Source organism: Syngnathus acus, chromosome 13, assembly GCF_901709675.1.
Source record: "Syngnathus acus chromosome 13, fSynAcu1.2, whole genome shotgun sequence".
Taxonomy (NCBI): domain Eukaryota; kingdom Metazoa; phylum Chordata; class Actinopteri; order Syngnathiformes; family Syngnathidae; genus Syngnathus; species Syngnathus acus.
This window is the reverse complement of record NC_051098.1, coordinates 5,798,206-5,815,459: the sequence shown is the minus strand read 5'-3', so window position 1 is coordinate 5,815,459 and position 17,254 is coordinate 5,798,206. Positions and strand designations below refer to the sequence as shown.

The window sequence follows — 17,254 nt, the reverse complement described above, 5'->3', positions numbered from 1 at the left end:
TCAGAGAAAAATGCCTGGCAAGGTTTCAGCCCACTTCAGCTTCACTCTAAATGCCTGTGACTGGGAAAACATTAAGAACTGTTCTAACTTACTGATCCCTTGGAGAGTATTTTATTTTCTTCAAATATGTTTTACCTACATTGTATGAGATGTGCTATCGGCCAAAAATAACTATAAACTTGGGGAAAAAAAGTGTCTAATACGAACCGACTTACAGAAAAGATACTTGAGAACTGTAATTTTTAGGGCAAAAACGGGATTTTAACGCCCTACTTAATGTACCACGACACGAACTGTCATGGAAATCCTCTGCGTGCGTTTGTGTGTACACTGCGCGCTTGTGCTACATTGGTTAGAAAAGTGGGCGGATCAAATGGCGGGTTGACTTCAGCTAGCCAGTATTATCAGTTTAGTACACAAAATCAGACGAACCATTTATTTTCCCCTTTATTTTTATGTGAGTAGGGTACATTAGGTTCCATTTTCTCACTCGTAAATTTCACTTCATTTAATTAGGATTGATTGCTCCGATGACTTTCGTTTGGGTTGTCGCTTAACAGGAGCATGACAAGCTGGAGTGTTCGACTTCTTCAGACATGGAGCAACCTGCGTCTTCCAGCCAAGCAAACTGCGGCTGCTTCGACAAGAACTGTTCTTCACTGACGGTGGACGATGTCTACGAGATCGCCAAAGTAATTGGAGCCGAGCTGGAGAGGCTCATCGACGGCTACGGCAAGGAGAGCGTGCTGGGCCTGGTGCCCAGGGTGGTGAAAGTGCTGGAGCTTCTGGAGAGCTTCACGGCTCGGAATCACGCACACAAGCACAGGGAAGAAGAACTGCTCCGGACCTTTGAGAGCTTTCAGCTACAGCAGAAAAAACGGGTGTGCAAGGACACTGACGCAATCAACGAAAATCACGAAACCAGGGTGAGAATATAGCAATGTACCCGAAAACGAAATGAACTGTGTCGCTTTCACTTATTACTTGTGGTGAAACGGTAACACGATGCCATAACAAACGTAATTACCGCGTATTACATGCACGCGAACCACCTATCGCAGATGGCTTTGAACATTGTCACTGTGCCAGTCACTTGTGTTTTTTCTTTGTTGAAGCAAAAGCAGAAACGCACTGAATAATTCTTTTAAATATTAAATAGTGAATTTCGCTAAATAGTCAAAACTATACCAAATAAATCTGCTGAGCAGGTCTTTTACTCTTATTCGACTTTACTCTTAAAACTAACGATAGTGGATTTAAATTAATTAATTTAAATTAACGAATAACCCGTTTCACTCATGTCTGCCCTATGGAGCTTCTGTTTAAAAATGTCTTACAGTTTAAATCATGTAGAAATAGGGTAAGTTTTGACTGTACTGCTACTCTGTACTTTCCTTGGTAATAATACAGTTACACTACATCTCTAGTTAATACAACACAAGCGACATTTTGGCATCATTGCTACTTTGAACTTCCTTGGCTCTATCGTAGTTACAAAACATGTTGACAGTCTGACTTTCAACTTCACTGTTGCTTTCCTTGGATCTATTGCAGTAACAATACATTGTTACAGTTATACTACATTTAATACTGTATTTAACATTACTTTGAATTCTGAATACATTGGTTCCTTACTTAGCGGTATCTATTCATAATTTAGCAGTATCTAAATCTGGCCGCACCTTAAAAACTCTCCAGAGGACGTGTTAATACAAGTTTACATTTACTCAGGCTTTGTGTATTAAAACTCTTGTCTGACATGTCTTGTTCTGTCAAGCAGGAGCAGCAGCAACAGAAGGAGCAGCAGTGGAGGAGCAAATGTGAGGAACTGCAAGTGCAAATCCAGCAGCTCCAGGAGGACAACGGGCAGCTGCAGAGCAGGTTAAAAGGGAGCCATGCACAGGATGGTATGTCAAAGTACAAAGCATATTGTGGCATCTATACACATTTACAAAGCTTTTTGGAGGGGTTTCATTATTCAGATTGAGTACACTGCAGATAAAAATAATTATCATTCTCTTGTTTAAATGGAATGTTGATACATAGGTAAACTGTCTGCATCAACTAGCAAACCGTCACCTTCTATGACGGACTGACGGATGTTTTTTTTTTTTTTTAATTACAATTCAGTGCAAATGGCTTAACATACACCAGATTATATTATTGTCATTTTTGCTAATGTTTCCCAGATGGTTGACATCATAGGTCAGCAATGTCAACCCAGAGGGTGGAGTTGCTTGGATGTCTCATATTTTCTCATTCAAGCTGCAAAATGAGTCATGTGACTGAAAATGTTTATTTCATGTACTGAACAGGACTGCAAATTAAAGCTATCAGTGTGGTGTGACGCAATTGTATAGTGTCAAACACCATTACAGTATGTTCAAAATGGTACTGGAAAATGTCCCAGTCAAATTTCTTTTGATTAACTTGTCAAAGTAGTTGGCTTGCACAATCTACTGTATTTGTCAGAGAAATTTGTACCTCGGGCATTGTCACACGACTCTGTTTAACCGTCTCGACATGGACACAATAGCGACGTTTGACTCAATTTCACCAATCGAGTGAAGCCAGGCACTCACATGACCACACACAGTCTCCGCGGCCCCACACAAAAGAAAAGTTTTCAAAGTAACTGATTTATATGAAACAGAAGAAATGGTGGAGGAAACAAAGGCGGGCGACTGGGTTCACTGTCAATCTGTTTACCGTGAGGACAATTTTTAGATGTTGACCACTTCTGGTGTGCAGATCGTGTCCAGCGGCAGGAGCGAGAAGTGATGCTGAAGCTGAAGCAGGTGGTGGACAAGCAGAGAGATGAGCTCAGGGCCAAAGTCCAAGAGATCACCACCATTTCCAAGGAAGCGGAGGCGGTAAGCAGACATGAATGAGTCAATGCAAATTGTGTTGTTTGTTCGAATGTCTCACCCTCAAAATTGAAACGCATTATAATTGATCAGATGGTTCTACAGCGTATTTGTAAAATACATCAGTTTATTGTTGTTTACTCTCATTCATAAAAATTAGGTAACTTTGTTTTCCTGATCCAGACTTTAATTTGGAAAATTTCATCGGCTTCTGGATTTTTGCGGATTTCAAGTGGTCTGAGCTTTCTCCACTGTCATAACTTGAAACCGTCAAAAATGACTTACTAATCTTGGGTGTCCACAGAAAACAGGAAAGGAGACTCACCAGTAAGTTGCAATGATTTATGATTAGCTAAGTAACGACTCAAAGGCAAAGCTATTGAACAACATGGTTTTAAAACTAATATTGAAGTAAAATGCACACAAATTTCTATGCGTGACATTACAAATGAATGTTCGCTTGATGATACGGAGCTGTGTTATCTACAAGATGACAGTGTCCTCAGAGTTCCTGGTTGAAGAGTAGCTGAACTTTAGACCAGGCTGAACAGGTTTTTCCCTCTCCGTGTGTGTGCGTGCACTTCATGTTTTTTGTAGCACGTGATGTCAATAGCTGTCATAACTGGGTGTGTATTTATTCTTTACCTCCAGACTGGTGACCTTAATGACAGGATAGATGTATCTGTCTGTCTTGTTGACTGCCTTTTTCCCCCAATTTATTTTGTTACAAATAGCCACACACAAACTGTTCCCATTCTGTCTCAAATTTTACATGTGAGTTATTCTGGACTTGACAGCCATGTGCTCCCGTGCAGCTCCAGGAGCAGTTGGACCGCTTCATGAAGATGAATGGGGAGCTGCGACACAAACAAAACGTGCTGCAGGCTCAGCTCAAGAGCACCGTGGAGAGAAAGGCCGACATGGAAGCCGACCTGAAAGAGAAAGTCAAAGTGATTGAAAAGCTGCAAGCGCAGATGGACAGAACCAACAGCAACAGCCACGTATGACGTTTATTTCTCATCTTTTGTCCATACTAGATAGATACAGTTTGAATAATAAAATCATTGCTTTGTTGTCTTCTATTCAGTCCATTCCGAGTCAGATGAACAGTAAGACGGAGCCTTCAGCTGACCTAAATGATCATGACCAGCCGTGTTTCACCAAAAAGGAAGTGCGTGACATCATTTTTGAGCGCAATGAGGTCAAAACCAACCTCTTCCTGGTGCAAGAAGAGCTCAACTATTATCAAAGGTATGTCTCCTTTTGAGTTTTTTTTGTATTCGGGCTGTGTACGGTCAGTTTTTTATACATGTGTTCTACAAGCACAAGTGGCCTAGTGGTAGAGTGTCCGCCCTGAGACTGGAAGGTTATGGGTTCAAACCCCGGCCGGGTCATACCAAAGACTATAAAAATGGGACCCATTGCCTCCCTGCTTGGCACTCAGCATTAAGGGTTGGAATTGGGGGGTTAGATCACCAAATGATTCCCGAGCGCGGCACCGCTGCTGCTCACTGCTCCCCTCTCCCCCAGGGGATGGATCAGAATCACATGGGGATGGGTTAAATGCAGAGGACAAACTTCACCACACCCAGATGTGTGTGTGACGATCATTGGGACTTTAAGTATCTGTCTTTTTGTACCACTAGAGGGCAGTAATACGTAGTGAAAACTCATCCTTTAAAATCCATCCTCAACAATAAGTTAGGAGATTTCAATTGGATTTTTGCACAGCTGCTCACAACATACAACTCTTTGTTCGTTGTTTACTTTTACAACATATTTATTTTTCAATTTATCTCAAAGTAGCTTCCATTTATTCTTGTAGTTGCAGATTCATCATTTTTTACAAATACCATCCACTGCCATTGTGTTGTGTCTCTAGGGAGATTCTGAATGAGGAAAGGTGTCCTGGGTTCCTCTTGGAAGCGGTGCGAGCTGCCATCAATAAAAAAAGAAAAGTCATCAAAGCCAAGATGCTTGGAATTCCACCCCCTGATGACAGCAGGTCATGCCTCTTTATCCACCATGGTCCAAAACCCAACAAATAAAAATGCATATTTGCTGAAGGTTTTCGCCTCAAAGAAAGATATCATGACATAATTTCAATAAGGAATGTTTTATTCTCTTTAGTGACGAGGAAGACAAAGGTCCTGTGACTGAAGTGGATGGTTCTGAAAAGCCAGCAGAGTCACGAATTCGAAACCTGTGAGTAAAATGTGCAGCTGTACAAAGCAAAAAGGATACTTTGTACTTGTGCAGTGCTAAAGATGCAAAACACAAATTAAGACCCCAACCCTGGTTACAGCAAGTTAGCAACTCCCTGACCACAGTGGTCTTCAGTGCATGAAGACTCTCCCACTATTATCATGAGCGCTTAGCCAGTCCGCTATATTTAGCCTTAATCCCCGCCCCACTGAGCTGACCTAATGCCTGTTTGTCTGTGTGCGGTGCAGCTTTGGCTTCCTGACGTGGTCGGGCAGTGGCCGGAGCCCCACCCACATGAGCAACTCCTCGTCCAGCTGGGAGATCATCGCAGACGGCGAGGCCAGTGGGGAGCCACAGTACTAAATAGACATGACAAGTCAGTTGCAAGTTTGTTTTAAAGAAAACCATTTTATCCCACCGCTTGTTCTAATAGATGACTTGAATGTGCTGCTGCAAGCTTTCCAGCATTATCACAAAAAATACTATGCAAATGTTAAAGAAGAAACAGACTCTCACTTTTCCTTAATCTTCTACATCCCATTTTATATCCCTAAATTTTAAGTCGTGTAAGAAAATATGTAATTGTATTCTCCATAATAGGAGGAAGTTCAATTATCTGGAAACAAAATATGACTAATATATTTTTATATGCAACCTTTATTTCTTTTAAAAAACCAAAGACTAACTGTTTTAAAGTGCACTCTAACAAAGGAAGGATTGAAAATGGATGGTTAAGCACTTATAATTTCAAAAAAGTTAACCAAGCTTTTACTTCATTTGGGCCATTTCAAATCAATTTTAATGAGGTATTATCCTTCTTTTAGCCGCCACTTTATTTTAACCCCATGCGCCTTAAACTGCTGCTTGAATGGCTTAATATACTGTATGTTTGTTTGTCTTTTGATCCTCATTGTGCAAAGATTGAGTAAGATTTTGTACAGAAATTGTTAAAAAACATTTTATGGGTTACTTTTTTCTTCACAAAGTGTTCATGATGTTCCCTATGAAGGATGGATGGAAATGTTAAAAAAAAAAATCTGGAAAAAATCAGAAAATACACTAAAGTCAATTATCTGGCCTGGCACTGAGGCGGGGGGCATATTTGAAGGGGGCCAGTGCCGCCTTGGCCCCTCCTCTAGCTCTGCCAGTGAGTCCAGTTGGAACATAGTTCTAATGCTTCAAAATGTGTTTAATTGATAAATGCTCTTGCGAATACATTGGTACTTGCACTTCAAATTTAATGTCTCCACATTTGGTGTTGGGCTATTTATGTACATAAATATTTCAAATTACAAAAAAAAAATGCTACTTGAGAGATCGACACCTTTAAGTTGATGTGCCAGTCATGAGTTTGATCTGTTTATGTTGCCCCGCAGCAATGCACAGGCCAGTGAGCACTTGTGGGAACACATAATCCTCATTTGAATATTTTTTTGTCAAGTTGTATTTCTGTTTATTTTTGTAAGCATGGATTTTATTTCTGCTGAAAAGAAATGGATTACATTTAAATGCAAATGTAACAAAAACAAACAAACAATGAAGATGCAGAATTTTCTGTGCTACTGACACACTGTTCATTAAAGTCTATTTAACGTTTGCAATGGCAAAGATCTTCAATTTATCCACTTGGGTTTTAAATGCGGCCACAAGGCAAAGCAGGGTAGCTTCATATGACACATTTCATACACATGGTCACTAAATGTGCTTTAAATAATTTGAAATACAACATTTAAAAGCATTTACAAATCAAATAATTTAAAACATTTCAAAGAAAAGTAAATAAATAAAACATTGCTGACTAAAATTACTAAAATGATGCACAGTGCAAAAAGAATTATTTGGGGGAAAAGTTTAATTTTAACGGAAAAAGAATATTTTAACCAGGATTTTAAAGCACATTTAACTTAAAATAATCAACATGAACTTTAATTTTAATTGAAGATTGCTGCATTGAATGCTTGGGAAATCATTTCTAGAGCTCAAGTACTAGTTCTGATCCTCTGAAAATTTCGGCAAAACTATTCGATCACATCATGATTTTGACAGTTTTATTTCGAATCCACTGTTGCTGTGTCCAAATATGCCCAAACCTACCTGACTGTATTTCATGACTTGCAATTAGACTTACTGGTGACTGAAAACACACTTTGCATTACATTGTAGCTGTGTGCATCATCTCCTGGATGATGGGACCAGTGTAGCTTCTGGGAACGAGACAAACATTGACGTTAGGTGCTTGTGTAATAACAGCCAGTCCCCGTTGATGTGTATGTCCCCATCTTTAAAAAGCCTATCTGGCTGAATAGAAGGAAGCGGCTTCAGCTTCCCCAGGAAATGGGAAGAGGAAACTCGGTGGCTCTGACCCCTGCATTGCTGCTGTAAGACGACTCAGTGGAGAGAGAAAGAGAACAAGGGAAGGGTGGAGGGCGGCTCTCGTTAAACAGAGACACTTGAGAGAGCTGGGAATACAAACAAAAGAGATTTGTAGAAGATGAAGGTTCTCCTCAGAACTTTGACGACTTTATGCTGCTGTTGGCTGTCTCACTCACTCATGCTGGACTCAGCCGGGAGGAATGTCTGCCACAACCCCAGGTACACATCTCCACTTCATTATGTGAGCCGGTGGTGCGGGCACCTGACAATGTGTTTATAAAGCCAGGAAAGAAAGCTTGTTAGCGTGCTAGTAAACTTCAGTGGATGGAGTTGAAAGCTGTTTATGCAGGTTCAGAGTTCACCCGTTTGTCTCGTTCATGACCACTTGTTAAATGTCCGCCCTGTCGAGCTAATTTAGTTTATAAACACTTTTACAGGGATCCACCCACACTTGTGTGCTGCTCAGGCTGGCGTCAGGATGGAAAAGAGTGCACAATACGTGAGTTTGGCCAAACCGATTCATATTTTTTTCATTTGATATATTTTGTGTGGTCTGTGTGTGTATTTAGCTGTGTGTGAGGGTGATCAGGCCTGTCTGAAGAATGAGCTCTGTGTCTATCCTGGAGTTTGTCGCTGCCCACCAGGCTACTATGGAGCTCACTGTAAAACACGTGAGTAGACACCGCATATTTTCAGCATTATTGAGAAATTATGGCTCTACAAGTCATTATATTTTGTAGCAGGGATGGGTAAAGATTTCATTCTGTCCCACCAAGTTTTTACATTTTCAAGAGTCCAATAGGCTGTTGCATTTTTCTCTGCCCTCTATGATTGGTCAAATGTTTTTTTTCTTATGAAGTCCTGTGGTCTTATTACAGGGTGTCCTCCAGAGTTTTGGGCATCAGACTGCCGTCAAGTGTGCCCGTGTCACCCACATGGCCGCTGTCACCCCGTCACAGGTCAGTGTACCTGCAACCAAAACCGCTGGGGTCCTCTGTGCCAATACGCCTGCAAATGCGCCCACCACGGAGTCTGCCACCCCGTATACGGAAACTGCACCTGCGACGAGGGCTGGTGGACAGCCACTTGCACCAAACCGTGCCAGTGTGTCCCCGGGGGTTCCGTGGGACCCGGCTGCGACCAAGTGACGGGCCGCTGTCAGTGCCACAAAGGGCACTGGGGACTGAAATGTCCCGTCCCTTGCAACTGCTACTTGTCGCAGTGCAACCAGCGCACCGGTTTGTGTGAGTGCGAGGCCGGTTGGTGGGGGCCCAACTGTGACCGGCGTTGCAATTGTGACCTCACACACAGTAGTTGTGACCCTGCCACCGGGCAGTGCTTGTGCTATCCGGGGTACGAAGGCGAAGACTGCAACCAGCCGTGTAAACCTGGGATGTACGGCGTTGGGTGTCAAATGAGGTTTGTGTGTACAGTGTTCCCCACCATTTTTCATTTCCGTTCATCATATTGCATAACATCAATTCTCATCTCAGTTGTGGACACTGTAAAGGAGATGAAGTGTGCGCCTCCACTGACGGCGCATGTGGATCTTGTGAGACGGGCTGGAATGGGACACAGTGCGACCGCCTTTGCACACCTGGTTACTACGGTAACAGCTGCCAGGAGACGTGCCCGCGGTGCAGAAATAACAAACCCTGCGATCCCCAAAGTGGTAATTGTTGGAGCTGTAATGCGGGATGGACAGGACCCAGGTGTGCAGGGCTTACACATTTTTTATTGCCTGTTGATTTACTACAGCAAACAGTAACGACATCCGATACAGAGATGTTTTGAATTTATTCTAGTGGGTCATCATTGCTCCCTTGCCAGGTGCGAGGAGGTCTGCTCCGACAGGACGTATGGAGAGGCTTGCCGCTTCCTGTGCAGCCCGTGTTACCATGGAGACTGTCATCACGTGACAGGAAAATGCATCTGTCATTCGGGCTTTCAGGGGGAGAGGTGAGCTGCATTTCACCACACAGAATTCATTCGTCAAATTCATCCACAATTTTGCTTCAATTTGATTATAACACATCCTCAAAAATGTATCAAGCTTAATGGTTCTTATGAAACAATGTTTTTTATTAATGAGGTCAAATAAAAACAGAAACACAACCCCATTGGAGGTGTGACGGTGATGAATGATGGCATTAGTTATTACTTTGGCCTTCATTTGAGTAGCCCAGGAAATCAAACGCACTGACGTTCTATAGTTCTTGCACACCCAGCAACTTTGTAGAGCCGCTGAGCCATATTTCACATGTCACAATCAATAACTTGATCACCTATATATAAAAAAGGGGAGCCTGCTGTAAAGCCACCGTTCAGTGCTGAATGAAGATGTTTTCGACTTTATGCAAAGTGGAATGAGGCTTCTGATTTGGTGTTTTTATTATTATTATTATAGCAGCAGGTTAAGTGTGAAAAGTCTATTTTGTTTTTGTTATTACAAGCGTCTGTCTACATGTACAAACAAGTTAAAGCAAAAAATAAAAGCATACTCATTTTATTTAATGCTTTCTGACAACCGCCCTTTTATTCGCCTTTGAAAGTATAAAAATAGATGGTGAATCAGTACCTAAACACAGAGGCCATATTTTACTGTGGAGAAATGACATCATTCTTTTTCTCCCCATCGTTTTCAGTTGTAACAGCAGTTGCTCAGGTGCACAGTTCGGGCTTAACTGTTCCTCGGCCTGTGAGTGTGGCGAAGGGGTCAGCTGTCACCCGGTCACTGGTGCCTGCCCCAACAGTATGTCCATCTATCCACTCATCCTTTCATCCAGCAATTCCTACATCCAATCTGAATGAATTTGTAAAATGCCTGATGTGTAATTGTGTTTATATATGTTTGTCAGGTGGCCGAGGCGCTCTCTTGGTTGGCCTACTACTTCCATTGCTGTTGTTGGTCCTCGCTATATTCTGCTGTTGTCTGTGTTGTGGAGGAGCTCCGGCAGATAGCAAAGACAGGTCAGGATCACATGAACATACATAGTGCACACATCCAAATACTTAACAACAAAAATGTGGATTTGTTATTTCTTACACTTATTAACGTAAAATCCTTTTCCTCCTCTTCCGCTATGGTTGTTTCATCCATACTTGCCATTTATGTGAGACATGTTGCAATCCAGTCATACCTGGTTTAATGTAAAATATTTTGCTGTTGTTGACATATTCAATCAGGTGACAACATGTTGTGTCTTTGAGTGAAAAGCCATCACAGGATCACCTATTGTACCTTCCTTCTTACCAGGATGACAGTGGCAGACGGAGGGCTAGCTGTGCGGATGAAATATCACGTCTACAGCGTCTTGGCTAACATTGGTGCCGCCCTACCCTGCATCTCTGACTGGTCCTCTGGCCTCCCTCGTGTCACTGGTCAGCTTTAGTCATTCTAAAAAACACCTGGGCTGCAAAGAGGACTTTTATGGTTGCATATTAGCACTGACTGAATATCATGTTCCATACAGTGTCTCACCATGACCCAGAGCTAACGTTCAACCACAGCTTCATTGAGCCTCCTTCCTCGGGTTGGGTGACTGAAGGGTCGTCCTTCGACAGTGATGAGGAGGAGGGGGAGGCTCTTTACTGCGTCCCCCCGAGAGAAGGTACTTCACGTGATCTTCTCTGAGTGCTAAGCTGCAAATCTACTCTCGCTCTCTTTGACAGATATCTCAGGAATGGAGGGTAGCCACTTCCAGGAGATGAGCTCCAAGTGTAACATGCTCTTGGACCCGTCAGGCTTCAGTAGCGAGGACATTACCTCCCCCTTCGACATCCCCCGGACTTCCAGCATTGCCAAAACCAAGCGGCCGTCTGTTTCTTTTGCAGAGGGCACCCGCTTCAGCCCCAAGGAGAGACGTGGCTCGGCTCAAGATGTCACCTCTCTGTCCGGGCACCCACGCAAAGCCAAATCCACCTGCGGGGGTTTAGTGTTCTCAATTGGGCCAGGCGAGGAAGATGAAGCTGATGCTGAGGAGAGGGAAGATGGCGTAGAAGTTCAGGTAACAGATCACCAAGATTTGAGCTATGAGGTTGTGGACCAGGAGGAGGATAGAAAGTCGAGCAACGCATCCCGGACCACATCAGGACGAAGACGTACCACGTCCAACACAGCTCCACAACATAAAGCGTCGGCCACGTCTGCTTCCGATCATCCGCCCGGTGTCCCAAACAAGGTCACCACAGTGTACGTGACGGTAGGGAAGACAGGGCGGCCCACGTCCAAGCTGGAGCCGAGCTCCCAAGGCCCTGTTCAGGCCATGTTAAGGCGTCTTGGAAGCCTCCAGAGACAAAGAGAGCAGGAGCCTGGCAAAAGTAAACCCAAAGACTCAGAAGCCATCGCCAAACCACCCAGGAGGAAACTCGGGGCTCGGAGAAGCGTGTGGGAGCAGGGCAGCCCTCCAGGAGTCGAACCCGCCATCAGTAAACCCGTGAGGAGGAAACACGCTTCACAAAACACTCCTCAAACGGCTTCTTGCGATACAGGGTCGTCAGAGAGCATTCCTCTCAAAAGGCCGCTGTCGTCTATTTTGAAGAGCGTTCCAGAGGTGGCGTCACCTGACTTTCAGGGCTCAGGCAGAAGAAATGAACATGAGCCCAGTGGGGGACAAACTGAAAGCAGTTACTTCACTGTTGGGCCAGCAGGGGACGCTGCTACTCTTATTGAAGTCAGGACCGGTGAAGGTGAAGTAGAGAGTGTGAAAGAGGAGCCATGCTATGAAAACGTCATGATCACACACTCGTATACCTCAAACACAAATGCATAAATGTACTGTTCTGTAATGAAATGGTGTATATTTACAAACTTAACATGCATGTACATACGGAGAATAGGAATACACAACATACATTGTACAGTATGCACTTTATATTAATCTAGAAATAAACAGTAATATAATAATATTGAGAGCAACATTTGTAATTTTGTTTCTAACAGTTACTATCTGTTTTTTTTTTAGCTGAAATTTGATATTTTCGAATATGGTGAATAGTCCAAAATAGCAATACAGCAGAAGAAGGGCGGTGCAGCGAAGTAATGTCTTTATTTGTTACAGATAAATATTAGTAAAGGTGGCCCAGTGGTTAATTAAAAACAACAACCCACAACTCATTTCTCCTATAGATATTGTTGCAGGATTACATCCACATATTTTCATCTTAATATTTTGCAACCCTATTTCGGCCAATGAACCTCATTGGTTAATCTAAATGGACAGACAACACGCTTCTCATTATAAGGCAGAAGTATATGCCCTGCCCCCCAAATAAATGCATTCATGAAACTGATATATATTATTATACAGTAATAAAAAGTTTAGAAATGTGTTAATGAAAAAGTAAAAAGCTTATATGACAGTTCCTTTGTAATTTACCACATAATGGTGTGGCATAAATGAGTACCGGTAAATTGGAATGATATGACAAAATGACCATAAACTATTAGTAACTGCTGTGTAGATTGTGAATGGCACGATTACAGGTGATTTCAGTCTTTAACAATTTTGAATTTGAAACAGTACCCCTGAAACATTTGCGCTGTAATATCATTAGGTAATGGTAGTAAACAAAGCCGGTCAGCAAGACTTTGTACTTCTTCAATATTTGCTCAAGATGACAAGCATGCTAGTTGTGCGTAACACTGATCCCATGTGCTCCAAACCTAGTGCGAATGTCCACCCTAAAAACTATTCAGTTTATTTCTCAGCCCCTTTGGTGTCAGTGCAGCCGAGCCAATACTTGGCGATGGGTCTTGGATAGGGAGGCAGGGCCGGGTCCACTCTCTTGGTACTGAGGTCAACTCTGTAGTATTTATCTGCACATCACAGGGGAATAAAAGTTAATGACAGCTATAGGAACACGGAACTGCTCAAGAACTTTGTCTTATGCAGGCTCTCTCAATTACAACCCACACTTAAATTGTAAAACCTTAAGCAGCAAACATTTAAGTTAAATCTCGAATGTCAAACAAGACATAAATGTTATCATAAACTGCTGCCATAAAAAATGTTTAACCGAAAAGGTAATTTAAACCTTCATACAAATATAAAACTTTAATGACAAGTTATTTGTGAAGCACGTGTCATGTGTTTTGTCATATAAACGTAAAGCTGATACGACACACAACCAACAGTGCCATCTAGAGGAGTCCATAAATATAACAACTGGTTCATGAAGCAAATCTAAAGTTTCATTTTACCATCACTATTTGTAACAGAAAGTATGATGTACTATAAACCACACTACCTCCTTTGAAGAAGTAGACGGTCTGTACAGGCAGCCTCCTCCCGTAGGACCTGTCATTCCTGCTTCTGGAGTCGTAGTTGCCTCTGTTGTTTTGCCGGTAGCCACCCCTGCGCCTGTCCTGGTCCCAGTCCTGATCCCAGCTTTGGCTCCAGTCTCGTCCCAGCCTCTCCTCCATCTCCATCCTCCTCTCAGCAAGTCTCAGGCCCATGTCCATCCCTCTCTCTGCAAACTGCTGTCCCATGCTCATACCCCGCTCAGCCAGGGATTCCCAGACGGGTGAGCGATTCCACCTCCTTCGCCCCCTCTGCCTACCGTACTGCTGACCGTACTGCTGACCGTACTGCTGATTGTACTGCTGTCCATACTGCTGGTACAGGCCCCATTGTCGGTCCGGCTGGAGTCGGCGTGGAGGGACGTAGAGTCGGCCAGCCATGACAGCATCCACCGGTGACTTGAGACCCTTCCAGTCTTTGTCAATGAAGTGGTAATGGCTGCTATGCTGAGGCACTAAACACATCAGACTAAGGAATTCAATTAAACATGCCACCCACATGTCATTAAAAAAACTATTAGAGCAATATTTCCCGACCCTTTTTGAGCCAAAGAACATATTTGATGTTGGAATAATCATATGGCACACAGCTAGTCTGCTTCCTGACTTCTGTCAATGTGCCCTTGAGCAAAGCACTGACCACACTCATTCCAAATTACTATCCAAATGTTTTTCTCTGTTTTTCTAAACAGTCTCTGCAAATTGCATTATTTTCAACTCTTAGAGAATTATTTGAAAAACAAACCTTTCAATGATAACAGTGTGCTATATAAGGACAGTGTTTGCGAACCACAGCATTAAGAGTACAACTCACTGTCTGAGAAGAGATCACCGAAAAACTCCTCATAGTTTCTGGAGTACATGTTGGTGTAGCGTGTGAACAGCGTGGATGGAGACCTCTCGGACATGGTGATGCACTCCCCGTGGGACGGTTGGTGCAAGAACTCATAGATGTAATACTGGTCCGCTTGATGACAGCAAAAAAGAAGCACAAGATTGAGCAATTATGTGTGACGTGATTCCAAACATGATTTCACCTTTGAAAAAATACACCCTCTCTCTGCCATTGTAGTTGTGAGCTGGGAGGGCGAAGGCCGCGTCCACGTGATCTGGAATCCTGTCGAAGCCAACGTTGATCGCCCGGGGGTAGTCTTCATCCAGTACACCATTGTCAAATCTCCAGTACTCGTTCCCCTGTTTGAAATCATCTCAGTGTGAACACACAGATTTTACTTCCTAGTTACATCACATATATGTGTACCTTAAATATGTATGTCTTCCCGTGGCAGTTGACCCTGGTGAAAGCGGCGTCGATGGGCCCGTCGATGCCCCACACGTCTTTTATGAGCTTGGGATAGCCAGGAAGTACAGTCTTCTGGTCCAGCTCGAAAAAGTACTCACCTGCAAACAAATATGACCAAAAAGACTCACTCAGAAGACTGTATACATAGTTGGATCTACATGATTAAAATTTAGTTCTTGCCCTTGAGATAGGGTTAGTGCGACTCACCTCTGAAGGCAAAGATGGAGCCATTCTTTAACTGCATAAAGGCGTCAAAGGGCCTGCCGCTGCACGTCTCAGCGTCAGGGTCAGGAGCCGCAGTGGTGCCAGGTGTGGTTGCAGGTTCGGTTGTCTGATCTGCTGCGTTACCGATATTGGTGCTACTGGGGGGCTTCACTGTGGGTGGGATGGTGAGTCTTGGAGGCCTCGCTGTAACACTGTCCTTGGTGCTATTGGGGGGCTTTACCAAAGGTGACACTGTGGTTCTTGGAGATCTTGGTGGAGGTTTATTCATGACTAATGTGACTTCTGGTTTATCTGCAAAGTCAGAGATGGACGGTGGAGTGGGACTAATAAAAGGCAGCTCATACGTGGATGGCACGGTGCTATCAAGATCATCTTCGTCGTCTTCCGCCAACTCAAATGTATCGCCACGAGCTGGGAGGAGAAAGCATGCTTTTTGAATTATTTAATATCTTGGTTTAGCTCAGTGACACCGCAAGCGGGGATTCGTACTCATCATGCCACAAATGGGCTCAAAGTCGATGCAGCAGCTCTTGTAGTATTTGCACATGCTGTCGCACTGGCACTTCTTCTCCGAGTCAAAGCCGTTCTCACAGCGGCCCATGCATGACTCTAAAGGTATGAAAAAGTCAAGTTTTGCAGAAAGTGACGTGGAAAAAACACAAGGCTGTGAAAAATCATTTTGATGCTTTTTTTCAGCCCAAGAAAAGGTTTGCTGCGCTCAATTTGACCTGACACCATGTCAAAATTGTTGTTTTGTTTAATTATTTAAAAAAAAAAAATTGGGGCATTGTGCAGAGGTTTCAACCACCCAACCATTCATTTGTTAGCTTTTCATGTTCAGGCAAACTCCAACCCGGAGTAGGCACCAGGAGAGGAGCAGCATAGTCATGTGGTTACGAAGTAGGAACTGAATCTGGAAGTAAGAGGACCAAGTGAACCATTTCCCCTTTCATGCAAGTATGGCTCAGATTCTCGAAAATCTTTAACAAAGTATCAATTTTAGACTTTCCGCAGCTACTGTGACCAGCTCACTGTACATGTTATTCTGCCTAACAAATAGAACATATTTACCTATAAGGTTAGAGGTCACGTTATTTTTGAAAGCTATCATGGTTTAATTTATTTCAATAAACAAATCCTACAGTTTAACTTGACGGTGTTCACTTTAACAATAGATCAACACAAAAATTAATTTATCCCATTTGATGTTGGAGCAAAGGTGGATTAACACCAGATCATTTTAGAGCAACACATGACATATAATGTCCTCTATATTTTCTGTTCGCCATCTTTTACTTGAATTGTAAATGTAAATCGTGGTTGTACTCACCGTCTGCAGCTAAGGTCTGAGCGACAAGCACAAGGAGCAACACAGCGCACAAGCTCATGTTTGCTCTGCAGTGGGAGAGGACTGAATGAGGCAGAAACGATGGACTGTGTGCTTCCAATCATTGGAAACATGTGTCAGTCACCCCACGTCCGGCCTTTGCTTTTGCCAAGTATGCTGCATTCTTTCAACTTGGGTAAACACACACACACATACACACACACACGAAGAGATCAATACAAAAGTAACATTTAAGCAACATGTGTTGACATTGTTTTCTTTTTTTACTATATTGATGTGGAGTCTCTTAACCATGCACTTTCTTATCAACATGTTAGTTTTACTTCTTAAATAAGCCCAAATTCTGTCATTATGCATTATTTGTAAAGATAGGTGTATCTTAGACACTTTTGCTGTATTAACATACAGTAACAATTGTTTGTTTGGCAGATCCATTTTGCTATTCATGCATTTCCTACAACGTTCGTCCTGCAGGTCATAGTATTAAAACATCATACGTCCAATTTCAGGAGACGCCCAAAATGGCAAATTTGTATGTTACAACTTGAGTGAGGATGATTACATGAATATTGTATTTATTGGTGCGTCCAGTAGAGGGCCAGCCTGCTCGTTTGCAAGAGAGAGGTTGGGAG

At 43.0% G+C, this 17,254-nt stretch overlaps 3 protein-coding genes across 5 annotated transcripts; 2 read left to right on the top strand and 1 right to left on the bottom strand.

Moving 5' to 3' along the window:
• Nucleotides 1–369: 369 nt before the first annotated feature.
• Nucleotides 370–6,668, top strand: LOC119133113 (Rab interacting lysosomal protein). Of its 3 annotated transcripts, XM_037268802.1 has the most exons (9): nt 370–457; nt 561–926; nt 1,778–1,907; nt 2,752–2,873; nt 3,683–3,868; nt 3,955–4,118; nt 4,750–4,872; nt 4,998–5,072; nt 5,321–6,668. In XM_037268802.1, the coding sequence occupies exons 2-9, from the start codon at nt 597–599 to the stop codon at nt 5,433–5,435; spliced, it is 1,245 nt and encodes a 414-aa protein (XP_037124697.1). In that variant the 5' UTR covers nt 370–457; nt 561–596; the 3' UTR covers nt 5,436–6,668. The 3 variants fall into 3 exon arrangements, with proteins under 3 accessions (XP_037124697.1, XP_037124696.1, XP_037124698.1); XM_037268801.1 differs by having other exon boundaries at nt 384–926; XM_037268803.1 differs by having other exon boundaries at nt 388–926; nt 1,781–1,907.
• Nucleotides 6,669–6,771: 103 nt separating this feature from the next.
• Nucleotides 6,772–12,351, top strand: scarf1 (scavenger receptor class F, member 1). Its single transcript, XM_037268795.1, has 11 exons — nt 6,772–7,664; nt 7,883–7,944; nt 8,015–8,116; nt 8,324–8,864; nt 8,939–9,157; nt 9,276–9,404; nt 10,091–10,197; nt 10,304–10,415; nt 10,702–10,826; nt 10,919–11,056; nt 11,118–12,351. Exons 1-11 carry the CDS (start codon nt 7,564–7,566, stop codon nt 12,215–12,217), a joined length of 2,736 nt encoding a protein of 911 aa, XP_037124690.1. The 5' UTR covers nt 6,772–7,563; the 3' UTR covers nt 12,218–12,351.
• A 123-nt stretch (nt 12,352–12,474) lies between these two features.
• Nucleotides 12,475–16,734, bottom strand: vtna (vitronectin a). Its single transcript, XM_037268798.1, has 8 exons — nt 16,605–16,734; nt 15,764–15,883; nt 15,257–15,685; nt 15,008–15,147; nt 14,784–14,940; nt 14,561–14,713; nt 13,695–14,201; nt 12,475–13,263 (listed from the first exon to the last, which is right to left on the bottom strand). Exons 1-8 carry the CDS (start codon nt 16,660–16,662, stop codon nt 13,145–13,147), a joined length of 1,683 nt encoding a protein of 560 aa, XP_037124693.1. The 5' UTR covers nt 16,663–16,734; the 3' UTR covers nt 12,475–13,144.
• Between the last annotated feature and the right edge of the window lie 520 nt (nt 16,735–17,254).